This window comes from Balearica regulorum, chromosome 3 (assembly GCF_011004875.1).
Source record: "Balearica regulorum gibbericeps isolate bBalReg1 chromosome 3, bBalReg1.pri, whole genome shotgun sequence".
Classification (NCBI taxonomy): Eukaryota; Metazoa; Chordata; class Aves; order Gruiformes; family Gruidae; genus Balearica; species Balearica regulorum.
The window spans coordinates 62,360,945-62,388,186 of record NC_046186.1 but is presented as its reverse complement, the minus strand read 5'-3'; the positions used below and the strand labels follow the sequence as shown (position 1 = coordinate 62,388,186).

Sequence of the window (27,242 nt, the reverse complement as noted above, 5' to 3'; positions counted from 1 at the left end):
AGCATGGGATTCTAAAGTTAGGCACATGGCAACATTTGCTCTGAAATGTCCTTATTATGCATCATAGTTTTATAACTGGTGATTAGGTGGAATACTGATGGCCTAGTTACAACAGTGCTTTTTCGAAGTAATTACTGTTTTTTCTCTTCAAGCAATAGGTGGTCTGTCTTTTATTACATTTTGGTCCCCAGCTTATGCCTCATCGCCTTCCTCACTTTCCTCCCCTCCAACTTGAACCAAACGGTGTTGCTAGGATCACCTCTCCCTCGTCTCTAGCCTGAATTTACTCCTAGCTAGTTTACAGCTATTAATTCTTGTGACAACTTCGTCGTTCAGCTCTTCTGTTACTGTTCGATGGATCCTCTAACTTGCTAGAGGCCGCGTAGATGACCAGCGATCTTGCTAAGGAGCCATCATGAACCCCCTGAGCCACATACGCGTCGTACCCTGGGAGCCAGCACGTTATGATCGGATGCCCAAAGCCCGTCGCCTGCTGTCGCCTCCGGTGCTCCCCGGGCGGCCCCGCAGCGGCGCTCCCGCTACCTCCCGGCTGGGCCCGCAGCTCCCGGCAAGGGCCGGCGGGGCGTGGGACGCGGGGCGCGGCAGGCCGGCCCCCCACGCCGAGCAGCACGCCGAGCAGCACGCCGAGCATGCTCAGTGGCGACGGACGGGGCACCGGGGCTGCCGTTGGCTCCGGTACGCTGGCAGCCCGCGGCAGCCGCCAGATCGGGCGACGGGGAGGTGGCGCAGTGCGCCGGCCATAGCGGGCGCGGCGCTTCTTCCCCATGGGCAGCCGGGTGGCGGACGGCGCGGGGAGCGAGCGGCCCCCAGGTGGGAGGCGAGGGGCGCTCCGCGTTTCTCCGCCGGTGACCGGGGGAAGCAGCTGCCGCGCCGCAGGCTCTGCCTGCTGCGGCCGGGCCGGCGCTGAAGGACCGATCCGCCGCACCGGAGCCTGCGCTGGGAAAGGGAGCGGGAGTGCAGGGGGTGGGGACGGGTTTGTCCCCGAGGTTGAGTCCCGCAGTGCTGCGTAACGGGGCTGTCCTGGCGAAGCGTGTGCGCCCACGCCGGGTGTGTGTGCCGCGGGGGTACGCGTGGGGCCGGGCCCGGAGCGCGGCGGGGCAGCTCCTGCTAAAGCCCGTGGGCTGAGGGGCGGCTGCAGGCTGGCACCGCAAGGTGCTGCCCGTACGGCAGCGGCTGCTCTGCGGCGTGCGGGGAGAAGGTAGCACGGCTTGATTTCATTCCCCAGAGCCGGGAGACTAGGCGTTTTGTGCGTAGTTTAGTTTTCAAACCTGATTTGAAAATTGTAGGTCCCTCTATCAGTGTATAATACTTCTTTTCTTTCCCGTCTTTCTTTTGCATTTTAAGATGATGGCATGCCAGAAGCACTTGGTGAGGAGTCAAGGCGGCTTACCAGAGAACAGCTATTTACAATGGCCGCAACAGCTTCTATAAACTTCAGTTCAATGATATGCTATTCAATCCTGGGACCCTTTTTCCCTTCAGAGGTAAACCAACAATTTAGCAAGCTACTCTTCAGATTATTTTTTGCATGTTGAAACTTTTAAAAGGGTCTTGAACACCATGGAGCTTTAAGCTCTGAGTTAGACTTTTGAGTTGTGGGAATTCATAGTGATAGCCTGATGCTAGCTGAAATAGATTAGAGTGTATCTAACGGTGACCTGGATCCTGTCTATGGACTAATTTCGTCTTCCCTGTGGCTGCAGAGGACACAGCAGACTAATGAAATGAGATAGAATTTGAACTGGATGCTTGAAGAACTAAAACAGTTTTTTTCACCCGGTGTTGCACAGCAGTTTGGTAGTAGAGCTGAGATTAAAACTCTGCCCATGTCCTGACTTGCATTTCAGTGCCTTAGCCACTTGGTGACTTTTTATTTATAGCTGTCTTTCTGTTAACTCACGCTGGGCCATCATTCACTGTGTTAAACTTTCTGACCTAGCAACTGGAGGGGAAAAAATTATCTCTGCTTATGTTGAATGAATACAATGTTTAAATATAGGATAAAAAAAAAGGTCATGGTGTCTCTGCAGCAGAAGTCCATTTCTCTCATGACCAAGTTGTTCCCAAGTATTAACAAAGGAACGTTAAGATTATTTTTCCTCTGAATATTCCAATGTACTGCTTGTACCCAAGTAAGTGTAATTTTCAGTTGGATTAGTCAAAAAATTGCCTGGTGCTAGTTATCGGGAGCCGTGATACAGTAAAGATAATGGATTATCTCTGTTCACTGCCCTCTCATCACGTGAGGGATCAAAGCTTTGTAGCTAGCTCCATTGCACACCAGCTGAAGCTACCTGTATAAAGTCTGGTCACCTGTTCAGCAAACACCACGGTGTTTCCATTCATTGAGGAATGAACATTGCTTTTCCTTGATTACGTATAGCTTAAATAGAAGTGCAACATGTCCACAAATTGCTGTGTTGTTACCTTATGAGCCCCTACTGCCTTTGAGAAGGGAAATTGCTTTGTAACTGCACGAATAGAGAATTAAAAAAAAAAAAAGTGAATGTACAAGGCATGAATGTTATTCACCTCAAGAATTTGCCTCCATCTTTATGCAGTTGTGATCTTCTTTGCAGGCGGAAAAAAAAGGTGCCAGTAACTCCGTTGTTGGCCTGATTTTTGGATGTTTTGCTTTGGTCAATTTCTTGACTTCTTTAATCTTGGGAAATTATGTAAGTATAATTGAAGCTGTAACTTATTTCTGTGATGACACAGGTTGGTACATGAAGACAGTTCTCTAAAGCTGAGAAAACAGTTGTCTCTTCAGTAGCACTCCTGCAGGCTTGTGTCTGCAGTAACTGGAGCCTGGCCAGTCAGTCTGAATCTGATCTAAGTCTTGTCAGTACAATTTAAAAATTACTCTTCTGTCGTTCTCGAAGGTAGCATAGGGTGGCGGATATATAGCTGTTTTGTTTCTCTGGTTAACTGTTGTGTTTGCTTCAGAGTAAACTGCCAATCAAGTCTCCTTTCTGTTGCCTCCTTTCCCCCTACTCACCATTTTATTTATATCACTTACTTATATATTCTGTTTGTCTTTGGTGCCATTCTTAAGGTGTTTCGGTTTTTGGGTTTTTTTTTTTTAGTTAGCTGCACCCCTTCTTCTTTTCTGTTATGTTGTCCTTTTTCTTAACATTTCCTCATGACTCTCTGCTGCTTAACTTGGTTTTCTCCTTCCACTTCATTGTACAGCAATATGGGATAAATGTCTCCAGTTCTTGCAACTTCCATTTTCCCACAGATTCAGGATTTTTCTCATGCTAGAGAACTTACAAATACATTATTTAACAGTTTGTTTGTTTATATGCTGGAGCACCGCTGTCTATGCATTTTCAGCTAGGGCTGCTCAAGCTCATTCTCTTAAGTAGGGGCTGCTGCAGTTTTACAGTATTCTCTTTCTTTGGCTGGGCAGTCTCTTTGCTGACCTCATGGTGAATGATTTTCTCTGGTGGTAAGGTCGGTCATCAAGGTGTCACACAAGTAAGTCCAATCTCGGTGCCCGTGATGGCATTCAGCTATGGCACAACCCTCACCCAGTACTTTGCAGAGGAGAGAGTGAGCGAGTGCACCATCCTCGCTGCAGACAGGTGAAGTGAGCACCAATAGAGGTGGGCAGTCCAGCAATCAGAAATCCTGAAGGTCTCAATGAATCTTGCCAAAATGTGGGCTTTAGTAATGGCTGAAACACAGGGACTTTGTCCAGGCCTGAACAAGAAGAGTCTGAAATACCTGCTGTCCTTAGGGGAAGTTACAGCATGGGATTAGAAGCTCAGATACACTTTGTTATGGGATTGCGTTACCCTTACTCCATGCCTTTCATCATCCTTCACCCTGAAATGAAGGAAGGTGGAGTCTTTTCTCTGATAATGAATGGGGAAGCCTGAAGGTACTGTGCTTCCTATGCCAAAGCTTTGTACTATTAAAGGTTGTGATAAATTTGCTTTAAAATCAGCTTCCTTTGACTCTTCTTAGCCGTGTATGTGACAGGTTTTTCTGACTTGGCATGACTGACGGTGGTGGAGGGGGAACCTATTACTTTCTGTTTGTTTATAATGAGGAATGCTGCTGTAACCTGCTGCTCTGCAGAGGCTGCAGTGCACCGCTGTGAAATAGTTAACTGCACCATTGTCTTACCATTCTGAAAACTGGGTTAAGTCATTTAACCGTTCAGAATATTTTTAGGTTCAGTAGTGCATGAAGGCACACCAGCAGGAGCAGCGTCTCCAGATCTTTTAGTTACGTGTGCTATAAACTGCCCATAATGTTTTGATTTCTTAATAGTAACTTACTTTGAAGGATTTTTGATCTAGGCTTGAAATAGTAACTTGTAAAAATGGTATTTAATTTACAGCTTACACATATTGGAGCAAAATTCATGTTTGTGGCAGGGATGTTTGTTTCAGGATGTGTGACCATTCTGTTTGGGTGAGTAATTTTTGTTGGTTAGTTTTGTTGCATTTGTCTTGTAATAATTTTCATCCATATGAAAGGATGGACACGAAAATGGAAATTCTTGTGCATCTTTCAGGTGTTGGTTAGATCACCTAACTTTTTGCATTTTTACTTTTTATCTATCCCTTGCAAAGCACAATGAACACTTCTCCCTTTCAATAGGTTTCAAAGCCTACTTAGTACTTCGAAAGCAAAGGAGGAAGGTTCTACATATTTAAATAACTACCATAGTTGGTGAACAGCAAGAAGGCTGTCAAAGTGCAGCAATAAGGGACCTATTTCTGCGTGTGTTAATTATTCTTTTCTTTATAATGTAGAGTGCAAATGAGAAGCTTTGCCTGGCAAGTGGAGAGGCTAAGCCACTCATTTCAGCAAAATAAAAGTTTTATTAACAATGAAGGAAGCTCTTACTAGATAGCTGTAACTCATTGTGTCATACTTCTTGCACAGTTGCTTGGAAAAGCTATGAAATACAATAGAAGATGGCATTGGAGTTTTTCACAGGTTGGGTTTTTCGTGCTCTCTTCACCACCAGAGAAAGGGGAAAGGAGAAAGTTGCCAGAATTAGTTTGGCAGAGTTTGCATGACTTCCTTGATGTGATTAAAAAAGATGTGGCAACAGAAAGCATTGAGTGTCTTGTAACTGTCCTTTAATGAATAAGAAACAGTGCTGCAAGGCCTTTAGTAGATGACTGAGTAGATGTTGCATCCTGAGAGATCTCCGTTTACTGTTTTGTTGGGGTTTTTTTTCAGAATGCTGGACAAGGTGCCAAGTGGACCAATATTCATCAGTTTGTGCTTTTTAGTAAGAGCAATGGATGCAGTAGGTTTTGCAGCAGCAATGACAGCATCATTTTCAATCCTTGCAAAGGCATTTCCCAATAATATAGCTACTGTCCTGGTAAGTGCAAAAACTAGTGTTACAGCTAAGTAAGTACCTGCAGTATGATACATTACCACGAGGCAACATAAAAACAGGAGGAAAAAAATCTGCTGTCTCATATGTAGGCATATTTGAAATTGTCACTGTTGTAATTGAGAATCACAGTCCTAGAACAAGTTTAGACCTTAGAATAACTCCAATTAGGTATAAATTAAGCAGTATGCACTAGTTGCTTATGTTTTGAAGGCAGCTGAGCACCAATGACAGTAGTTATCTCTTCAGTTGAAATCAGACTATTAAAATACTAACACAGCTTTTAGTGACTACTTCTACATGGATAATAAGAATCCACGTGGACTGATTCAAGAAGTTTGATTAATTCATTCAAATAGTGTTGACTTAAATGACTGAAAGATGCAAAACTGGAAACAATTTTGATTTCATTTTTCTAATCTATTGATAAAAGTGATGTATGAGAAGAGGAGACCTAGAACTTCTGGAAATTTGGAGGGCACTGTTTCTGGTCGTCAATGATTCATTTCAACCAGAGATATTACCCTTAGTTAGTTTTTATCGTGTTAGGGAAGAAAAAAGTGTTGTATTTAATAAAATGCTGCTTTTTCTTTTTCAGTAAATTGTGGTTTCAATTGAAGTATAGACTGACAGAAATAACTGGGTTAATTTTTAATGAGTGAACAAATGTTAAGAACATCCACAGAACATTTAATAAAATTGGAAAAGTTGATGCTTTTATTAATGTTGTTGTTAAGCTGTATAGTTACTTCTTTAAATAAATGTCTATAAAAGTATGACCTCCTAACTAGCAAAACACAACTAAATTGTATCAACAGTGGGGACCTGGCAATTTCTTTGGAAAGCAGGTTATACATTGTAATACGTAATCATGTTTTGGATTTATTCAGTCAATAAGGTTAAGATTTCCTGATTGCAAATTTAAATGTAATTTAAATAGGTAAGTGCAGTAACCTTGACTTAAAGAGACTTAGTTATCTACCTTATAATAAGACTTCATAATAAATGCAATTCTATGGTGGCAGCACAATAAACATGATGCATAGCTGAAAACAGTATGTGGTGGTGAAGGTCAGCTCAAGACCACAATCAGAAATGCTACACAGCTGTGGCTTGGTGGCTACCTTTGTTTAAAATCTAGAAATGGTGCTGTCAGAAGACAGATCACCTTTAAATATTGGTCTGTTTGCCATATAATACATTCTAATGTCTTGTTCTGCATGAGAATAAAAGCTTTTCAAATTTGTTCATGTAGACTTAGTATCCTTAAATGGACATGATGGAGAGTTCTTGTTACTGGGAGCTCTGCTTGTGGTGGTGGCAGAGGCAGAAGAAAGAACTGGTTAGTTGAAGCTAGGCACATCCTATGGATAAATCATAAATCCTGAAGGAATGGATGAGGGATTTTTAGCCTTGCTTTTCATTGCCCTTCTTGATAGAGCTAGATACTAAAAAGCACTTTTCCTCTCCTTACCCTTTTGGTACCAGTTTTCAGCGCCCCTTTTACCCATTGTGTACCCTAGAGAATATATGGGGAAGTTATTAAATGTAGGCATGTCAGCCTTGTTGAAGTGGAAAGTTCAGCATCTGTCAACATTATCCCTCTGTTGGAGGAGGTATGAACTTCAAAACATAAACAATATTACCTGTCTTACAATATCAGGTTTATCTTATCCTCCCTGATCTGTAATAATGCAGAACCTCAGGTCTACCCCCTCCCCTGCCAATAATTCATTAACTTAAAGGGGCTAAATGATGCATAGCCTGATTTGAACTGAAGTCTCACCAATCATAAATAAAAGTAAAAGCATTATTTGGATGCAATTATGTTAACTCCTGGGCATTCCATGTGTTGAAGTTTACCAAAATGTTTCAAATCTATCTAGAACTAATTCTGAGGACTTGCTAGTCATATACTGTTGTTATTTCCTTTCCTAGGAAAGGAAAAGCTTGAGACCCTAGGGTAAAGAATTTGGCTGCTGTTTACTGTGCCTGTTCTTGTGCCATTTGACCACTCTGACTTGAATCAGTAAAATTAAAGATGAGGATGAATCCCGATACTAACTTTCTGGGTCCCAGAAGTTAACAAAACTTTAACTGTAAGCTGTTATTACCATCAGCTGTTACTTGTTAAAAGGGGGTGGTCTTAATTACTGATGAGTCAAGTATTGAGGCAGATGTTGACAGTGGTAACTATGGTGGTGTAACACAAGATTTAAGTGTTACTGTAGGATTGTCCTTTTGAAAATTAGTATCTTCTGAAAGATGCCAGGTTATGAAATTACAGCCAAAATAATCTGAGCTATCCCCATCACAATTTCACTGTTACTTCCTACCCCTAGTCAGTGAATCCAGGTGGTCGGTTATAGAGAGAAAGCTTTAAGTTGGCACAGGTACCTCATCCCATGAGATAATGACCCATCCGAGTAGGCTTGTTTGGGTCCTCCCCCACCACTGGCTGGAGTGTAACTGCAGCTGGGAGAGGTGATCACTTCAGCCTGAGTCGTCCTATAGATGCTTTCCACGAGGAGAGTGTTTGTCTTGCCTCAGGACTGGGATGTGTTAGGTGACAGCAGAGTGGCTCACGCTGCGGTTACAGGCGGTTCCCTGTAGTGAAGCGAAAGAAGTGATGACTGTCACGCAGACAACTGTAAAATTCCTCTTGATATCCCACTTTGTGCAGGTCTACTGGCCACTATCCCCTTTAGTGATGCTGTGCCTTTTTCTTTTCACTAGCCTGCCTGTTGTGCTGCTCCTCAGAAAAATGGATTGCTTTTATTGTTACACTAGAGTTTCTTGGCATTCAGACTTTTTTTTTTGCTTGCTTTCTTTTGCTTGCTTTCTTTTTCATCCTTTAGGGCAGCCTTGAAATTTTTACAGGACTTGGACTGGTGCTGGGCCCACCTTTAGGTGGCTTTTTGTATCAATCGTTTGGTTATGAGGTCCCTTTCGTTACACTGGGATGCATAGTGTTACTCTTGGTGCCTGTGAATATGTGCGTATTACCAAAATATGGTAAGCACTCTTCTTCCTTTCTCCTTCATTCACCTTAATTTCTCGTGTATATAACTGTTTTAGAAAAATACCGGTTTCTGGAGTTTGGTACAACTCAGAGGGCAAAGCTCCAGCTGAATTAACTTGTGATCTTGATCAGGCCTGTGTTTTAACGCAAATTAAAATTAATGCGTGCAGATGGCCTGGAATGAATCCAACACCTCATGCCCATCTCTGCAAACACTAAGAACTCTGTGTGGAAGTGAACTGAGATAAATTTTTGTTTTCTTTTATCTCTTTAGCTTCAGGGCTTGTAAAGGATCAGTTGTGTTGTCTTTGTATCAGCTTGTCATTACATCTAGTTGAAGAAAAGGTGGAGATAGGTTTTGCCTAAAACAAGAGAACTTGACATGTTTGAGGGGTTAACGGAGGGGAAAAAAACCCTGGAATTACAGGGAGAACAAAAAGGGTTTATTTGTACTGAATGATGCAGGATCTGATTAACATGAGAGAATGGTAAAGTTAATAAAGGAGGGGTTTAACTGAAGTGTTGGAGGTCATATGAATTTGGTTAAATTTTAGATGGTCCTGCTTGGACAGAAAGTTAACTTGGACAGAGAGTTAAAGTCTTCACACAAGATTGTTATTGCAAGGTTATAGTTCTGTTAGTATTATCTAAAGACTAAAAGTTACTAAAAACTAGTAACTTAAATACATTTTTAAAAATATTTTTTCCTCTTAAATATGAAAACCTTGGAGAATAACTTCATATATATTGGCTTTTAGAAGAAACTTACAGTGATTAACCATGTGCTGCTACTGCTGGCTTTCCCCCTGCCTCCCCAAGCTCTGAAATTGTATGGAGTCATGATATTACTAGCCAGTTTGAAACTATGTTAAATAAGTGTTAGCTCTGAGCTGGTGGATGCTAATGAATGAACTTTTAGTTTTGTGCATATTTTAAGACCACATTCAGCTATTAAAGCACCAACAGCATCAGGAAGGAAGCCTTACTTAGAAATGACATCTAACCATGACATCTGAAAGAAACTTCCTGTTTGGAGTACAAATTGAACATGTAGGACACCCAGATGACTAGTTGCTTAAAAATTGGGGCAGATCTCAACTAATAACTAGCAATCTTTTTATTTTACTTTCATAGCATGTTTCTCTGATAGCGTATGAATGGGTTGTGCATGTTCTTTTAAGTTGAGATGTATCCATGAGATTTTCATTGTTTAAGAGCTAGCGGAGAAATAACCGTATTTTCACATAACTGGGAATAGTACATGCTATTGTTCTTTTCAAGTTGGGGATTTGCAATGTTGGAATCTAAATGGTGTACTTTTCTTCTTTTATTCACCAATCAAATTTCATTTTTAATATAAAAACAGTGTAGTGTGTAATAATCTACTATGGATTTTCATTTGTTAGATAATGAGTAATAGGACTAGAAAAAGGGAAATACTGATTTCTAAATCAAGATGATCAATCATGAGCTTATGCTGCTGAAAATAATGCACTTTCCCCTCCCTTTTCTCTTGAAACAGATTCAATCCCTAGCAAGGACTCCTTTTGGAAGCTCATTCTTCTGCCAAAAGTCTTACTACTCTGTCTTACTATATTTTCTCTAAGTGCGTGCTTGGGCTTTTTGGATCCCACAATGTCTCTCTTTATCCTAAAGAAGGTAAGTCCTGTTAACATGCAGAGAAGTCTTGACTTGCTGAATAGTAAATAACTGGTTATAAATTCAGTTTAAATATCCTAAACAAAATTAAGCCTAATTCAACTGCATTGCTTTAATTAACTGTTAATAACGTGATTTCCAAATACCTTGATTTCTACTGTTGCTCTTCGGTCTCAGAATGAGGCCTTTAAAAATGTGCTTTTTCCACTTAATTGGCTTTCAGCTGCAGAATACCATCTCTGAACAGGGAATAGCAGCTGGGTTTGGAAACGAGGGACTTTTTTCTGAGAGCAAATTCTGTAAAACTGCAACAGTCACTGACAGTATTATATCTCTTGATGCGGACATTAGTTTTCAGTGACATGTCACAGCCCTACCTTCTCTTACAGCAATGCCAAAATTAAACTGATTGCAACTATGTAGCTGACTTCACTCACTCATTAAAACAGCAAATGCTGTTTTATTTATTTACTTTAATTGCTTTTAATATTTATTTATTTGTTTCCTGATTAATTTTACTTATTTATTTTCCTAATGGTGTTTAAGGTAATGAATTTGAAAAACAGTTTAAGATTCTGTTCCTGTGTGAAATTAAGCAATGCTTTTTGAGTGGTTTATTTACTAATTGTTTTTCGAGGGAATAGCATTTCCCAGGTGGTTATGCTACTACTTTTCATCTGTCTAGTCCAATCCTTAGAGCACTCGTACAAGGTGGAGGAGTCTTGGTGCTAACCTCTTCCATCAGCAGATATGTGAATGTACATCTTCCACCACCCAGGAGGGATCTGTAATTATTCCACTGTAGATTATCACACACTGGTGTGGCTCTTCTGCTTCCCCTCTGCTCTGTGCTAACAGATACTTGCTATGAAAGCATTGTAGCCTTCTTGGCAGGTGTTCTAACCACTAAATTAGAGTTATTATTAAGTGCTTGCATATGGCAAGGAAGTAGTGAATATTTATGTAGTCCATGCCATGTGAAACATCTTGGAATACCTTCTAACTGGTAGTTAAAGCACTCATTTGAGAGACTGGTATGCTTTTGGTTCATTGCACACTTTGTTTCAATACAGAAATGTGACTCTGCATTAGGAAAATGTAGACCTCAGGGTGTTTGCAAAAAGCCTCTTACTCATTCTCATAAAAATCCTCCTTTGGTTGAAAAGACAGAGTTGCGTTTTATAGCACTATTTACTTTTAGGATGCACTGATTAGCAGTGGATGACTATAATATTTACGCTTCTCTAAGTGGAAATAAAACTGAAGATTGGAGAGGTAAAGACTAAATCCATCTAAACTTCAGTGTCTAAAGTGTCTGTTTCAGTGTGCCAGATATTAATGTTAGAATCCAGTGTGCTGGTGTAGGGACATAGCATAGTGTCTCCTCCTGACATTATTTAGGCTTTATCTGAATACAGTTGTGTTGGGGTGTTTTCACTCCATGCTTAGAAATGGAAGTGGAAGGAAACTGGAGCTCTGCTAATGACTTCAAATGCTTGAAAAACCTCTGTATGGTATCAGTAAAATACTTAAAATTATGCTTTTCAGACCTAGAATATTATTCTTTGATTGTCCTTTGTAGCATGTACGGTTTGACGGTTGTTTTGTTTGTTGGTTTTTTTTTTGTTGGTTTTTTTTTTTTTTTTTTTTGTCTTCCTTCCCATAGTTCAAACTCCCAGCTGGTTATGTGGGTTTGGTATTCCTTGGTTTGGCACTCTCATACTCCCTGTCTTCTCCCCTCCTCGGGCTCCTGAGCGACAAACTGCCAGTGAGTACTACCCTGCTGTACGTGCAGGGTTAGTAAAGCACTCTGTGCATTTAGGTAAAACTGGAAGACTCCCCATATTGAAGCGATGGATGTAGGCCTGGTCCTGTAAAGCGATCTGTCTTTCAGGACCTTGCACACACACTGAATACTGCCAACTGGAAGGTCTCTTTTGCAAGGTCCAGGCAATACATGAATGTCCAAATTATTAAAGGATATTGAACAAGTATCCTGTAGTTGAAATGTGGTGAGCTTTTCCAGTGGACTAAGCACAACCTATTTCCAGCCACTATGGAATGGAGAGTGGGAAAACATGTCCCAGTTATTCATGCTTTTGTCCACATCTAATTGTATCAGCTTTTGAATACAGGAGTGAAGATGTTCCAATTAGCTGTGTTTGACTTTGTCTTAAAAAGTGTAACATCCAAAATAGATCAGCACACTGACCGACTGTGGTTCTCTAGCTCTTAACTGCACCATGGAAAGAGACTTTGGCATTGATGTATGTAAAACTGCGTGGTTGGCAGCCACTGCTAATTGATCAAGGAAACCTGGAGACTTTGAATGCTGTGCATGAAGGACAGTGCCAGTTTTCTGACACTGTTTTTTTTTCCTGACACAAACTAATAATGGCCTTTGTACATGAGAATTACATGCAATGCTGCATGGTATCAATGCTGCATACTAAGGAAGAGTAATAGCTAAAATACTTTGCTAACAGAGAAGCACTGTTACTCAATATCCTGAAATGATCTCTCTATTAAGCAGCTGCTGCCAGTGATTGCATTGGTGGTGAGGAAACATGAATTCAGTGTTTCTTGATGGTGTTCAGAACTGGCAGAGAAATTGTGGATTCCCAGTTTGTGTATAATGATGGTCTCTGCAAGAGCAGTACTTTTCAGGAGATGAAAATTTAGAAGAGGGGTATTACGTTACAAATTCACATTTTTAAGTTACCCACCTCTTCATTTTCTTTCACAGTACCTCAGGAAGTGGTTGCTGGTATCTGGAGGCCTAATGACAGCACTGTGCTTTTTCATGTTAGGACCTGCTCCTGTGCTGCACATTGAAAGGTACAGAACTGCCTCTTCTTGAACCTGTCCCCTTATGTGATGTTTTTGTCACAGCTATCATGACCATAGTCCTGTATGCCCACAAGTCTATAGTTAGCACCTCTGTGCATGAAACAGGTTTGCTTTTTTTAACTTGAGACTATGAATGTAAAGCAGCAGAAGCATCTGAAAATTGAGATCTGCTTTGTAAAATATATCCTTTTTCTTTGCTTTTTCTTACTGTCTTTGCCTTTGAGAAAAGGAAATAGGTAAAATCATCAACATTCTTTGTCTTAGCTGAGTCTATTTGGGTATAATGTATCAGGCTACAAACTGTACCTGCAAAATCCTTCACTTGTGCAACAACACAAGTCTGGAGCTTAGATATATGTATTGCTGAGTTAAGCTTATCTGTCCACCTCTTTTCTATGTGCTCCTCTTAAAATGAACTGCATTTGATAAGGAAATGTTTAACTTGAGCACAGGATTTTTAAATTCTCTTACTAAGTCTTTTTCTAAGCATAGAGCTGTATTTTCAAGTCTTAGCGTTCATTTAAAGTAGAGTTGTTCTCTGCTTCAAGAAACCTAGTTTTCTGGTCAGTCATGGAGAGCTGATAAACAGCAAATGGTGTCCTTATTTGAAAAGAGTCTTCAGCACCTAATTTCTTTTAAATGCCTCTTTTTCAGTCAGCTGTGGATGTTTGTGCTAGTGCTGGTTTTGATTGGCTTTTCCATTGGCATGAGTGCTATCCCAGTGTTTCCAGAGATGCTGCACTGTGCATAGTAAGTAACTCAGTCCAACACATCTTTCATCTTACTGACAGTAAGAAACTGCAACTAGTTTTCGGGGGCGAATATGAAGTAGGGTTTTGGTGTGGATTTCTTCCAGCTTTTCGAGACAAAGGCAGTGAGTTACACTTAAGTGCTTTCACTGCTCTTGTCTTAGTTTTTTTCTGACTGAGCACCCCAGTCGTCATACTCCAGATATAAATTTGCAAATGTCTATCTCAGTGTTATGAACACGCTGAAGTCCATCAGACTTTGGGTCTCATAGTATGGGGCAACCTCTGTGTGCTTTCATATAGATAGGATTTATTTCAGCTTCTGAGGATGATTAATAGCAAGCAGTTTTCACTGGATTTTCAGTCTGCGTTGGCATTAACAATTGAGCCTACAGGAGTCATATTTGCTCACAGTACAAGGTCTGTACTGATGATGATGACTAGAAGGGTCTAGATTTACTCTTATTAGTATGTTCCTCTTGGAACCAGGTCTTTCCTTCTTAAAAAAACAACTGTTACTGTTTTACACTTGCTGTATGAAAAAAAGAAAAAAGTACTAGGTAAAAAGACATGATTCTACTGTATACTTTTGCTTGTTAACTATTTGTTATGTGTAAATTGAAAGGAGGGGAAAAAACTTTCCTTATAGAGGAAGGTTATAGACTGAGACATAATAATGTATTGTACTACTCTAACTGGTCTGTCTTTCTGCAGTGAGAATGGATTTGAAGAAGGTCTGAGTCTGCTGGGACTGGTGTCTGGGCTCTTCAATGCCGTCTGGTCCCTTGGGTAGGTATACAGTCACCTTTTTGTTTGCTGTGAGTGCCTGGTTATTCTGTGATATTGCCACGTGAAAGCCTGCTGCATTGCAGCTGGAAGTCTTGCATTGCAGTCATTGTGATGACCTTGATTCAAAAGGTTCTTGCTAAACAGATGCCTGGTGAACATGTTAAAACAGAGCTTTTTATCCAACAAAGGGATTGTACTCTGAACTTCTCTTCCTTGAAATGTATTGCCCTGCATATCAAAAAGCTGCAGTGATTAAGTGGATGTTAGCTCTCCCTTCTGTGTGATCATTTCTGTTGTCACTGAGATATTTAATGCTTAATATACAGAGAGGTGGGCCCTCATTTTTTACAAGGCTAAGTCTGCCCACATGGAGTGAGGGATCTGCTCCTGACTAATTCTGCTCCCCCTCTTTTATTTTCCACATTGCCTCCTCTTGTCTGGGATAGTTTAGGGTAGAGTCTTCTCTTTCAGCCACAGCCATATTTCAAGGTCTGTGTTTGCGTAGCTTAGCAGAGTGTGTCTTGTCTTTCTTACCCAGTGATCATCACAGAAATGAGTGAAAGGTGCTACTGGCTGAGTGACGCTTCAGAGTTGTCACTTAGTGGGATGTGACAGACTCACCCTATTGACAGCCACTTCCAGGACTTTTTTATCTGTCCATGTAGCCTTCTGTGGCTGCACCATTTTTCCCAAGCTAACTGAAGTTCTAACTGTCCTGTTTATTTGGCATAGGGTTCAGTACAGATACAGGTAGTATAAAGTTACCAAACCCCAGTTTTATGCTGTTCTCAAACATGGTTTTATTATGTGATTTGCTCTCAGAAAGTGTGTCTAGTTTTACACAGTTTTGTCCCCTACTGTAGTGAGAGACCATTATCATGTAAAACCTTTCATAAAGCGACAGTAGCTGTGTAATCTTTCCTTAGACCTGGAAGTGCAGGCCAATTACATACAGCGCAACCTTGCAGTGACCGTGTCTGTCACGATGTGCCTCCCCACCTGCCTACATCCACCAGTCTTTTGTCCTGAAATTTGAAAGGTTTACATTTTGAGGGGTGAGAGTTTAAATTTCTTTTATGATAAAAGTGATAGAACTGTTAGAACATGGCTGTTAATGGGGCCTCTAAGCCATTCCAGATAGAGAGGAGTGCATTCAGCTTTCTGGTGTGGATCCTATTTCCAGCTGAGGAGGTAATGAGATAGGTTTATTGGGGTCATGGCAAACAAGGATTTAATACTTATTGTGGATTATAGGAAAGTTAGGCCTGTAGAGGACAATCCCTTTGTTGACAAAGGAGAGAGAATCAATGGAGGGAGGCCACAAAATGCAATGAAAAAGTTCTCTGAGAATACGATAGGTTAACTTTTTTTTGAGGGGGAAGCCAGTACCTCATTTTGATTTGTTGCAGGTCGTTTGCAGGTCCCACTCTAGGAGGATTTCTAAATGAAAAGCTGGGTTTTGAATGGGCATCAGCCATCCAGGGAGGATGGGCACTGTTAACTGTAAGTAATTACACATTTTTTGCTTTTTATATCTATTGCAATTATGAGCATAACGTTATTATTACAATTGTAACTGTTTCCTCAAAGGGTCTTGCAACTGGAATATTCTATATCACTGAGGCAAGAAGGAGAAGGTATGTTCAGATATTTATTCTATATTTTACTTGCAGCTATATGAAGCAAGCCTTTGGAAGCTGTGCTTCCATATTTTCCTTGCTACCAACCTGATAATGAATGACAAAATGAGCAGTAAAAATATTGCTTAAATACTTTGTCTATATGCCTTTCTTAAATCCCTACTGACCTAAACAGAGGACCTAAACCAGGCAATGTCTATTCTACACAAGCAACAGGATGGTGGCATTAATGAACAAACCCTACTGATGGTTCCTCTCAAGAGGATGTCTGTGAGCTGGAATTGGATGGATGGTCACATCCAGAGAGTAATGGTCAACGGTTCAATGTCTGGATGGAGATCAGTGATGAGTGGTGTCCCTCAGGGGCCGTATTGGGACCAGTACTGTTTAATTCCTTCATCAGTGACACGGACAGTGGGATTGAGTGCACCCTCAGCAAGTGTGCTGATGACACCAAGCTGAGTGATGCTGTTGACACGCCTGAGGGAAGAGATCCCATCCAGAGGGACCTGGACAAGCTTGAGAAGTGGGCCCATGTGAACCTCATGAGGTTTGACAAGGCCAAGTGCAAGGTCCTGCATCTGGGTCAGGGCAGCCCCTGGTATCAATACAAGCTGGAGGATGAAAGGATTGAGAGCAGCCCTGAGGAGAAGGACTTGGGGGTGTTGGTAGATGAAAAACTGGACATGACCTGGCAATGTCCGCTCACAGCCCAGAAAGCCAACTGTATCGTGGGCCACATCAAAAGAAGCATGGCCAGCAGGTCGAGGAAGATGATTCTCCTCCTCTACTAAGCTCTGGTGAGACCCCAGCTCTGGGGTCCCCAGTACAAGACAGACATAGACCTGTTGGAGCGAGTCCAGAGGAGGGTCACAAAGATGCTCAGAGGGCTGGAGCACCTCTCCTGTGAGGACAGGCTGAGAGAGTTGGGATTGTTCAGCCTGGAGAAGAGGAGGCTCTGGGGAGACCTTATTGCAGCCTTTCAGTGCTTAAAGGGGGACTTATAAGAAAGATGGGGACGGACTTTTTAATAGGGCCTGTTGCAACAGGACAAGGGGTAATGATTTTAAACTAAGAGAGGGTAGATTCAGACTAGGCAAAGACAGACATTTTTTACAATGAGGGTGATGAAACACTGGAACAGAGGTGGTTGATGCCCCATCCCTGGAAACATTCAAGGTCAGGTTGGATGGGGCTCTGAGCAACGTGATCTAATGGAGGATGTCCCTGCTAATTGTAGGGGAGGTTGGACTAGATTACCTTTAAACATTGCTTCCAACCCAAACTGTTCTGTGATTCTGTGAAATGATAGGTGTAAAAGCAGTAGGACGTGGTTCTGTGAAATAGTGGGTAACCAAATCCAGTGATCCATGTAGCTCTTTCCATGTAAATGTGTGGCTTTTTTGTTATAATGTTTGTATTGTATAGAAGTATCCAGAGAATATTAAAGCTGTTTCTTCTCTCCTGTTCTTTTCCTTGTGCAAACAGTTCCAGTTCCAGCCTGCAAAATCCTCCTGGTAATAATGAAGAACGAACTCATCTGATGGGCAGTGAAACATAGCCAGACACCCTTTCAATTCTCTGTGTACTACTGTGGTTTAACCTAGTGTTGAGATGAGTGGACTTAACAGTGTTTCATTATTCTGGAGCTGGGATACATGATCCCTTAGTGAACAACCAGGTGTGGCTTAGTTGTAGCAGCATTACTGTTTTGAAACACTAAACACTGACTGCCTTTCTTTTGGAAGTCCTCGTGGATTGGCTGAAGTGATGAGTAACCCTTAGATGTCAGCCTGTATGCGAAGAGGTGTGTTTTCAAATGTCTGGTTTCTATATTTGAGCCTGCTGTGCATTATTCTTGGGTAAAGCTACTATTTTGCTACCATGATTTTCTGTATTTTTTTAAAGAAAGTTTGTTACCTTGTAATACTTTAACTGATAACATAAAATGTTGATACAGAATTTAGAATGACAAGGCATTAAGCACAATATTGTTTTCAATAAAGCAACTTTTTTTCCTAAGTTTTGTGAATTTTCTTAGACAACAAGAGTCTAAAAGACTTGGTGTCTACCAGCACTTTTATTATCTTGAAAGTGCCTGAAAATGGGATGCAAAGGTAATGAAGAGAAGACTTAGCATCTCCACACAGAACTGACTGATCTTCAGTCCTGGAGGAGACTCGGCATCGTTTGTGCATGTGTGTATACATATAGGCACAGCTGTATATGTGTTTGTATTATATACAAAGACTCAGCTTGGTGTGTGAGATCTATTCTACTAGTAAATGCGAACTGGAATGTTTGTACTAATTGCCTTTGCAACAGTAAATCTATCAAAAATCGTAGGGCTACTATTTTCCAACAATGGAGGGGGAAAAAATAATCTTGCCTACTCCAGATGCTTGGCAAAAAAAAGGCAAGGGTACCTGAGACAAGGGCATGCCTGGCAAACGCACACTAGGCTGCTTGATCTCAGTTGTTGCAAAAGTCTTTTAGTTTGTCCTTCAGTGCAGAACTGGGTCCTAGAAGGGGCTTAGAAAAATGGTCTAATCCTAGCAATTTCTATTAGTTTCTCTCGTGAGTAGCTACTGCAATTCATATGAGAAATACTTCTTTCTCTGCCAGAGCCCTTTTTAGGGCACTAGCAGAAAAACTGCTCCAGTAGCTAGCTGAACTGTGAAGCCCCAGGGTGCCAAAGGGCAGGCTTCCCCAGGAACATCCTGGCAATAGCTCCCTTTCCCTTTGTATCGGTGTACAACTCAACTGGGAATGTACAACTCAACCTGTTAGGAAGTGCTGACCCTGCCACTGCCCACGGTGAGGCAGGTGAGAAGGAGCTGAGAGGACTAGAGGTAGACATGAGGAGGACAAGATGCAGATCCGTAGATATGAGACTTAATTAGCTCTCTTTGTGGAATGACTTGTTCACTTACCTGAAGTGGCCAGGATTACCAGAAGGAGCACAAATGTCACTGAAATTAATGAGCTGTCCTGCAATGCCTGAACTTCTCCAGATCTCCAGTAGAAACTAGACAGGCTTAACTAACCCCTCTAGCTTTCTGGCAACATACCTTCTCCCCTCAATTCTTTCACATACGCAATGGAGGCAAAAGAAACCTGAAGAGGAATCCTGGTTTCCAGATTTGTTGCTGAAATCAACTCACAAGCTTGTTCTCTCACGATTATCCAGGGAGCCACGGTTAAAGCCGAGCAGTGGGATCTGCTATGGGAAACTCAGCAAGGCCCTGGCTACTGCTGTGCTTATCTCATGCGGTAGCAGGTCTAAGTACCCATTCTGCTGTTACTAACAGAGTTGTACAATCTGTGAAGCTGTGATAAGTAAGGACTGTGCCAGGTTACAGCCAAACTCCACTGGGCTAGGTCAGAGCAGCCCTGAGGTGGGGTGGCACAGGTAGCGCCCATGCTGCAGCATCGAGCTGGGGGCCGGCCACCTGCTTCCTGCAGCCCTGCCTGCACCCCGTGCCCTCCAGTTTGGGCAGGAATGTGTCCGAGCTGGTCTTTGCTGACATTTCCCAAACTCTGGCTTGTTTTCCTGCTCTGACCTGGGCTTGCCTTGAACTGAGTTTCTACAGCAACGCCACGCCTGAATCATTTGTACATCTGGCGAGCGACATGTTTCTTCAGCTGCAGCACAGTGGTGACTTCTCTGTCAGGGGTATAAGGCAGAATTGCTCAATGCTGGCGGCTCTCTTGCCTTTGATGATGTGAGACTTTCCGGGCAGGGTGATTGCATGTTGTGGTGTCGGTTTTCTGCCACTCTGGGGAATTCCCAGGTTTTGTGCAAGACTTTCCTTTTTAAAGCCCCTTGGCTTTGTTTGCCCCATCTTCCTCTTGGGCGACTTCCAGGCTCCAGACATGGGGCTTCCTAAAGCTCGTGCCTCTGCCGTACTTTTGGTGCTGTCTGCTCTGGAGGCCTGTGCCCTCAACAGCTACGTCGCAGCCGTCTACGAGCATGACGTGGTCTTGTCAAAGGACACTGAAGTGCCAGTTTCTTCTGAGGAGGCCTTGATGCTGATGGACAAAAATATGGCAATTTTGGAAGCAGCCATCAAAGCAGCAGCCAGACAGGTATTAGGATAGAGTTAGAGATGTTAATTTTGACATTGGCCATTTATTCATTTTCTTAATGGTGTTTTTTGGGTTTGTGTGTTGGTACCAGGGTGCCCATATCATTGTGACTCCTGAAGATGGCATTTATGGCTGGGTCTTCACAAGGGAAACAATATATCCTTATCTTGAGGATATCCCAGACCCACAGGTCGACTGGATTCCCTGTGCTGATCCTGGAAGGTATCGTCCCTGCTGTGCATGGGGGAACAGTCCGATGGGACAGTCGGCTACCTTTAGAAGTGGTTGTTTTAAATGTCTTGGAACAACTGCTGTGAAATAAAGGCAGGTTAGACATCAAGTTGTTGCCATAAATAGCTTCAGAGAACTTCATCATTTTTCTCTGTCATTTTTTCTCACTGTAATTCTTTTGTTTTCAGTTAGTGTACTCAGAAAGGTTGAGATTTGTTTAAAAGAAAAGCAAAACCTTACAGAATCTACATTTCAGTAATGTATTCCATGCATGTAGAAAATGTTTAAGATGCAGGAATATTAGGAATATTTGTGAATAAAATAACAGCTGCTACTGAAAGGATGTACTGCACAATTTCAAATTTGTATTTTTGAATCATGATGTGGTAGCCTTTTTATTCTATTGTTTTCCTTAATAAATTGCACCATTTTTTGAGGCTGCAATATTTGATGAAAGATAATGAAATGCACCGTAGAAGAAACAAGTCCTAAGCTACCTCAGCACAGCAGCTGAACCGAGCTGAATCAGAAAGCTGAGATTAGCCCATGTGTTGGTGTAACATCAGTGCTGTACCACATACTGGCAGCAGAAGTGAGACTCAAAGGTGCAAAGACTCGCTTTCACTGCAAGGAAACCCCCGTGTTCCCCACTTATCTACCATGAGGTGTAGCTGGAGTTTCAGGACACTAGGCTTTGAAGCACAAAACTGCTGCCTTCCGTTGAATAACAGAAAATGACAGTCTTGTATTAGAAATGACTAACTTACACCTATCATCCTTGTGATCTGTAGTCTTAGTGTTGGCGTTTTTATGGATTGACTGGTTTTTGATGTTCTATTTCCTTTCTCCCTTCCCTGCTGTTTAGGTTTGCTCCCTCACCAGTGCTGGAAAGACTGAGCTGCCTGGCGAGGAATAACTCCATCTATGTGGTTGCAAATATGGGAGACAAGAAGCCCTGTAATTCCAGTGATCCAAGGTGCCCAAGCGATGGCCGCAATCAGTACAATACCAATGTTGTCTTTGACTCAGAAGGGAAACTGGTGGCTCGTTATCACAAGGTAAGAGGATTTTATGAATTTCAGGAAGTGCATGATCCTCAGGTGATTAAAGATGTGAAACAAAAGCTGTTTCCCAGGCTTAAATGTATTCGTACATAGAGTCATTGTAGAGCGGGTGTCAGAGGACAGGTGAAAGCCTGTCCTTAAGATATCTTCATTCCTGCTATTCTGAATTTAATAGCAAGTAATTAAAAGAAATTAATTAAAACTCAATAAGCCCTCTATTTTTACTGCTTCTCAATAGGAAGTGACACATGAGATATTAAAACAGTAATGTCCTAAACTCTTGCTAACTAAATCCAAATCCCCTTCACTGGTATAAAATCAGAACCATGGATATTTGTGCTTGACTCTTCTTGCAGTGGTATGAATTCTCCTTTTCAAAATTGAGATATAGCATGTTCACAAAACATATTCTCCATTACTTGTATTTAAGTGAATGAGTATTATACTCAATATTAGTCTGATTTAAATGGTTTGATTTATTTTCTAATCTTTTTTTTTTTTCCCCTCTCTATTCCTTCCTTTTCATGAACAGTACAACCTTTTTGTGACAGAGAAACAGTTTAATTACCCCAAGGATCCAGAATTTGTTACTTTCAATACATCCTTTGGCTACTTCGGCATTTTCACTTGTGCAGACATACTCTATCATGACCCAGCTGTGGTCTTGGCAAGCAGATTTCAGGTTGACACCATTCTGTTCCCAACCGCTTGGGGTAACACTCTCCCACTGTTGTCAGCGGTCCAGTTTCACTCAGCATGGGCTATGGGAATGGGCGTCAACTTTCTTTCAGCAAATATACGCAACTCCTCTTTAGATATGACAGGTAACGTGATATTGTTCTAATTGATCTTGTTCCCATGGGCAATATTTATATCTATGCAGTGCAGTTGACCCAAGCAGAAATTCCCATCAGCTTTAGGCATGGATGCGCATGTCAACAGGATTAGGACAAGAGAACTTATACAGATAAAAAGGAAATCAAAATGTGATATGTTAGAACTCAGAAATGCTTACATCAACTAGAACACCTTTAGTTATCTGTTAAATGACCAGTCTTGAGAGTTTAAGCATGTGATTCTTCATCTTCTGGCCCTGGTGGTTATCCATGTTTTGGCCGTGTGAAGGCCCAAACTTTTTTTCTCCACTAGGTGGAAACCTAACTCTGAGAAATGTTCTTGTGAGTCCTGCAAACATCACTTCTAGGCTGGAGACCTTGTGTCAAGTTTTCCTTGCCGGCTTTGTTTTCATTGTATATTTTTCCTGAGCAGATACTAGAAGTCAGGCTCAAGTTTTGTGGGAATGTGCTTGCAGAAGTGAGAGAAAATTTACTGGTGTTGCTGAAATGTAGCCCTAAGCTTTGCCTTCCAAATAAAAGCAGATATGGGCCGTTTCTTTAGTTCTCAGTCATTGACCCTATGTCATACAACTAATATTCTTTATGGATAGGTTTTACTCTGGGATTTAAAGATTTATGTATTTATGTAAAGAGCTTGCATAAAGATGCGGCTTTTGATAATATCTTTTTCTTACATAATTTATTTGACCTAACAGTGTTACCATTAATTTTAGTGAGAAATACTGAGATCTTCAGCCACTTAAGTCATATATAATGGCATATAATTAGCACAGTAATCTTGCCACTTACAATACACAAAACATCAGAGTTTGGTCTTCTTTCCATTGATTGCAAAAAAGCATTAGGTTAGGATTGTAGTCTGTGAAGGCTTAATTTAGTTTCAAAACAGTCTGGTAAACATTAGAATAAAATTTGGCACATGTTTGATTAGTGAAGACTGCTTACTTGTACTGTACGCTTGCTTTTAGATTAAAAGTTAAGCTTTCTGGTGTTATGTGTTTGCAGGGAGTGGCATTTATGCCCCAGATGGTCCGAGAGCGTATTATTATAATACAGAAATGGAAAATGGTCACCTTTTGGTGACAGAACTGAGCTCACGCCCACGTCTGTCTCCTAACTATCCTGCTGCTGTTAACTGGAAATTGTATGCCAGCAGTATTGAACAGCTTCCATCAAACAATCACTATTTCAGTGGAGTCATTTACCATGATCTCTTCTCCTTCACGGAACTCACCGAACCCAAGGGAAATCGTGCCATTTGCCAGCAGGAGCTCTGTTGCCATCTGAATTACAAGATGGCAGAGAAGCAGAAAGATGACATTTATGTTCTGGGTGCCTTTGATGGGCTACATGTTGTTGAAGGAGAGTATTATTTGCAGGTAAGTTTTCCGTTCTTGAGCATTTGTCTCATTTTTGATTGAGGGGGTTTAAGAGGAGGCATATTTTAGGTTCCTCTGAAAACATTTGTTTTCTTCATGATGCATTTTGACTTCATTAGAGGTGCTGATCCTGCTTTTCTGTCTGTGTAATAAATAATGAAAGTGAAGACCCTGAGTTCACCCTGTGCTACAACACTTCGAGGAGGTTTCCATATATGTGTACAAAATGTCATGTCCTGTTTTCAGCTGGGATAGAGTTAATTTTCTTTCTAGCAGCTGGTATAGTGCTGTGTTTTGGATTGAGGATGAGAATAATGTTGATAACACACTGATGCTTTTAGTTGTTGCTAGGTAGTTGTAGTGTCTACACGAAGTCAAGGACTTTTCAGCTTCTCATGCCCTGCCAAGTGCAGAAGAAGCTGGGAGAGCACAACCAGGACAGCTGACCCAGGCTGGCCAAAGGGATATTCCCGCCCACAGAACATCATGATCCAGATAGAACTGGGGAAGGGAGGTGGGAGGTGGGATCACTGCTCAGAAACAGACTGGGCATCAGGGTGTGGGTTTCCACATATGGTGAGCAATTGTATTTGTGCATCAATTGTTTTGTTTGGTTTTTTTTTCCCCCTTTGTTATCCTCTTAAACTGTCTTTATCTCAACCTTTATCTTTTCTCTGTATCTTTTGAGTGTTCCCACTGGAATAGGCAAATAAATATGGCTTCACTTTTTTTAGGAAACTCAGCCATAGCTCAAGTAACTTACCTAGATCATAAACTATTCCACATCTATGACTAAATGCATATGCACTATGCATGAATGTACATATAACTGCGTACACATAGACACAGTGCTTTGCTGCGGTGCTGGCAAAGAACTGCCTTTTTACAAAGTTTCAAGTGCCAAAAGCACCCATGGATCCTCTTGACCTAAATAAATGAGTAGATGTATTGGACAATCTCTTCATCATGACAGCTTTTCTGACAACCAAATCCAGCTCTGGATTGTTGAAAGCTTAGCAGTATTTTGCTTTTTCCTCCCCGCAGATATGCACACTGCTCAAGTGCAAGAGCACAGACCTGAACACGTGCGGGCAGCCAGCGGAGACGGCTCAGACCAAGTTTGAGATGTTCTCCCTCAGCGGCACCTTTGGTACCAACTATGTCTTTCCAGAAGTCTTGTACAGCGGGGTGCAGCTGGCCCACAGGGAGTTTGAGGTAATGGGGCACCCTTGTGAATTGTCAGACTTGTAACACAGATGGTCAAAAAGCCCCTACAAGACACAGGAGCAACTCCTGTGTATCCTCTATTTCAGTAACTGGCTTGAGTTCAAGGCAGCTTTATTTCTGCCTGATTTTCCTGGTTGCATTCATACAGCAGGTCCATTTCCCTGATTCCCTTCTTCCCCAAATCTCCTAGAGCAAGATCTTACTCAGGACAGAAAGAAGTGTAGTTTTTCTCAGATTTCGTGGTATCTCCAAATGAGTAAGAGACTCGGGCATGCTTTGCTTTGTCTTTTTTTCAAGACATCTCTTAACCAGATCAACATTAATTAATATATTCTTTTGTGTTTGTCATACAATAGTACTGCTTTGCTGATGTTGCTGTTTATTTTACCTTCCCATAACTAGGTGCTAAATGATGGACGTCTGGTAAGTCGGACTAGTACATCAAAGCCAGTTTTGAGTGTAACACTCTTTGGGAGGTGGTATGAAAAGGACCCTCCACACACAGAGCAAGCTTCACCATGATTTCACTGCACGTCCTTTAAGATCTCATCTGCTTCTTTCTGTAATTAAGTATAATTAATTATGTTAATTAATGTTAATTAATGTTAATACATATAATTATAATGACATTCTATTTCTCAAATTGCCAATGACAGCATAGTCATTGCACATTCATTTGTTGACTTGATTTTGCAGCAAAAATAAATTACTCTTTTGGGTAGTTCTGTATGTGTTTTTGTATCATTGCTTTTGATTGTCATAGGTTTGACCTCGATCTCACAGGGGGCAATAGAAAAAAAATTCATCTGACTTTACTGGTAGGATTCAGGCACACAGCAGTGGATTGTAGCCCAATAACAACTGATTTTTAATTCTTTGGCAGGGTATTAGAAGTCATTTCCACAATATTGTTCTGCCCCATCTCTGAACACACACCTTTTTAAGCCAGAGATTAACACATCCTTTGAAGGCCAATGGTTGAACTTTTAAGTTACAATTTGCTTTGAAAATGAAAACAAGCCTCCAAACACATTGCTTCAAAAACAGTTATTCAATGGAGCACACAGCGTAATACGTTATCATGCCACACCCTAACGTACAGTTGGAGGAGTCTATTTGAATCTTTCTGGCCACAGTTTTAGCGTGTGGAAAATTCCCCTTCCAGAAAACTATTGATAACTGTGTCACCTTTTTCAAGCAGTCAGGTAGGCCTGTATAAAAAATTCTCAAAAAGAGCAATTTTGCAGGTGCCTATCTGTCTTCCCATGAAATGGTTGTTCCTGCTGGTGCAAGGGAGAGTCAGGACTGTGCAGGCAGGTGTCGGGAAAGGCTGACGAACAGCCTGAACAGATTGAACGCACTGGCACGTGTGCGGGTGCAGGCCCTGCAGGCTGTACCTTCTAAGCAAGCGGACTGGATCACTTTGGGTGGTGTGGCTAAGATTTCCATGTACTGTTCATTGTGTTGTTTCTTCTGCAGGTTTGTTTTGAAATAAAAGCACTGTTCACATTTAATCTGACCAACATAATGAAAAATAGACTTGCAGGATGTAAAATACATTTTCAAACAAAGTGAATGTTCTAAAAATAAGATTTTAGTCTCTAGATGTATTAAAGTGTAACCCTCTACAATTTATATAATAGAAGTAATGGAAAACACTCTACTTGTTTGTGAAGAAAAAGTACTTGTCCTGGTTTCAGCAATGGACATTTTGTGGACATTTATTGACATTTTGAAAGGGTAGTCCACAGACTAAGGGAATTATATCAGTATATTATATTATATTATATTATATTATATTATATTAAGGGATGAGAAAAGTGGTAGTGGTCAATGAGGATGCATTGAATTTTGTGGGACCTGAGCATGATGTAAATAGTATGGAATAAGGGGTGGATAATGTCCTGGTTTCAGCTGAGAGGGTTCATTTTCTTCACAGTAGCTAGCACGGGGCTATGCTTTGGATTTGTGCTGGAAACAGTGTTGATAATGCAGAGATGTGTTTGTTCCATGGACCTGTTGTTGTTGAGCAGTGCTCACACAGAGCCAAGGCCTTTTCTGCCTCTCGCACCGCCTTGCCAGTGGGACGGCTGGGGGTGCACAAGGAGTTGGGGGGGGACACAGATGGGACAGGTGACCCAAACTAGCCAAAGGAGGTATTCCATACCACGTGATGTCATGATCAGTATAAAAGGGGGGCTAGTTGGGGAGGGGCAGCAGCAGCTCCAGGACACGTGGCTCGGGGACGGTCTGGTTTCAGGACAGGTCTGAGCGTGCGGTCTGAGTTTTATGGCCCT

The 27,242-nt window shown here is 41.6% G+C and overlaps 2 protein-coding genes across 5 annotated transcripts; both read left to right on the top strand.

Annotated features, from left to right (window-relative positions):
- The first annotated feature begins 197 nt into the window (after positions 1 to 197).
- SLC18B1 (solute carrier family 18 member B1) lies at positions 198 to 18,120 on the top strand. 4 transcript variants are annotated; one of them, XM_075748146.1, is made up of 14 exons: positions 198 to 461; positions 1,366 to 1,505; positions 2,601 to 2,696; positions 4,373 to 4,446; positions 5,227 to 5,374; positions 8,248 to 8,404; positions 9,934 to 10,070; positions 11,737 to 11,838; positions 12,817 to 12,908; positions 13,575 to 13,670; positions 14,384 to 14,458; positions 15,868 to 15,961; positions 16,049 to 16,095; positions 17,587 to 17,889. In XM_075748146.1, exons 1-14 carry the CDS (start codon positions 416 to 418, stop codon positions 17,657 to 17,659), a joined length of 1,377 nt encoding a protein of 458 aa, XP_075604261.1. In that variant the 5' UTR covers positions 198 to 415; the 3' UTR covers positions 17,660 to 17,889. The 4 variants fall into 4 exon arrangements, with proteins under 4 accessions (XP_075604261.1, XP_075604260.1, XP_075604259.1 ...); XM_075748145.1 differs by lacking the exon at positions 198 to 461 and adding an exon at positions 646 to 696; XM_075748144.1 differs by lacking the exon at positions 198 to 461 and adding an exon at positions 655 to 831 and having other exon boundaries at positions 17,587 to 18,120.
- A 1,392-nt stretch (positions 18,121 to 19,512) lies between these two features.
- LOC104641728 (pantetheinase) lies at positions 19,513 to 25,664 on the top strand. The gene is made up of 7 exons (XM_010310468.2): positions 19,513 to 20,187; positions 20,279 to 20,409; positions 21,284 to 21,476; positions 22,015 to 22,306; positions 23,345 to 23,718; positions 24,763 to 24,933; positions 25,348 to 25,664. The coding sequence occupies exons 1-7, from the start codon at positions 19,975 to 19,977 to the stop codon at positions 25,465 to 25,467; spliced, it is 1,494 nt and encodes a 497-aa protein (XP_010308770.2). The 5' UTR covers positions 19,513 to 19,974; the 3' UTR covers positions 25,468 to 25,664.
- Positions 25,665 to 27,242: the final 1,578 nt, after the last annotated feature.

Coding starts and splice junctions, on each gene's coding strand:
- SLC18B1 (XM_075748144.1), top strand. CDS start 786: ATGGGCAGCCGGGTGGCGGACGGCGCGGGGAGCGAGCGGCCCCCAG. Junction 1,506..2,600: donor GACCCTTTTTCCCTTCAGAG/GTAAACCAACAA, acceptor TCTTCTTTGCAG/GCGGAAAAAAAAGGTGCCAG. Junction 16,096..17,586: donor ACTGAGGCAAGAAGGAGAAG/GTATGTTCAGAT, acceptor TTGTGCAAACAG/TTCCAGTTCCAGCCTGCAAA.
- LOC104641728 (XM_010310468.2), top strand. CDS start 19,975: ATGGGGCTTCCTAAAGCTCGTGCCTCTGCCGTACTTTTGGTGCTGTCT. Junction 20,410..21,283: donor CCCTGTGCTGATCCTGGAAG/GTATCGTCCCTG, acceptor CCTGCTGTTTAG/GTTTGCTCCCTCACCAGTGC. Junction 24,934..25,347: donor TGGCCCACAGGGAGTTTGAG/GTAATGGGGCAC, acceptor TCCCATAACTAG/GTGCTAAATGATGGACGTCT.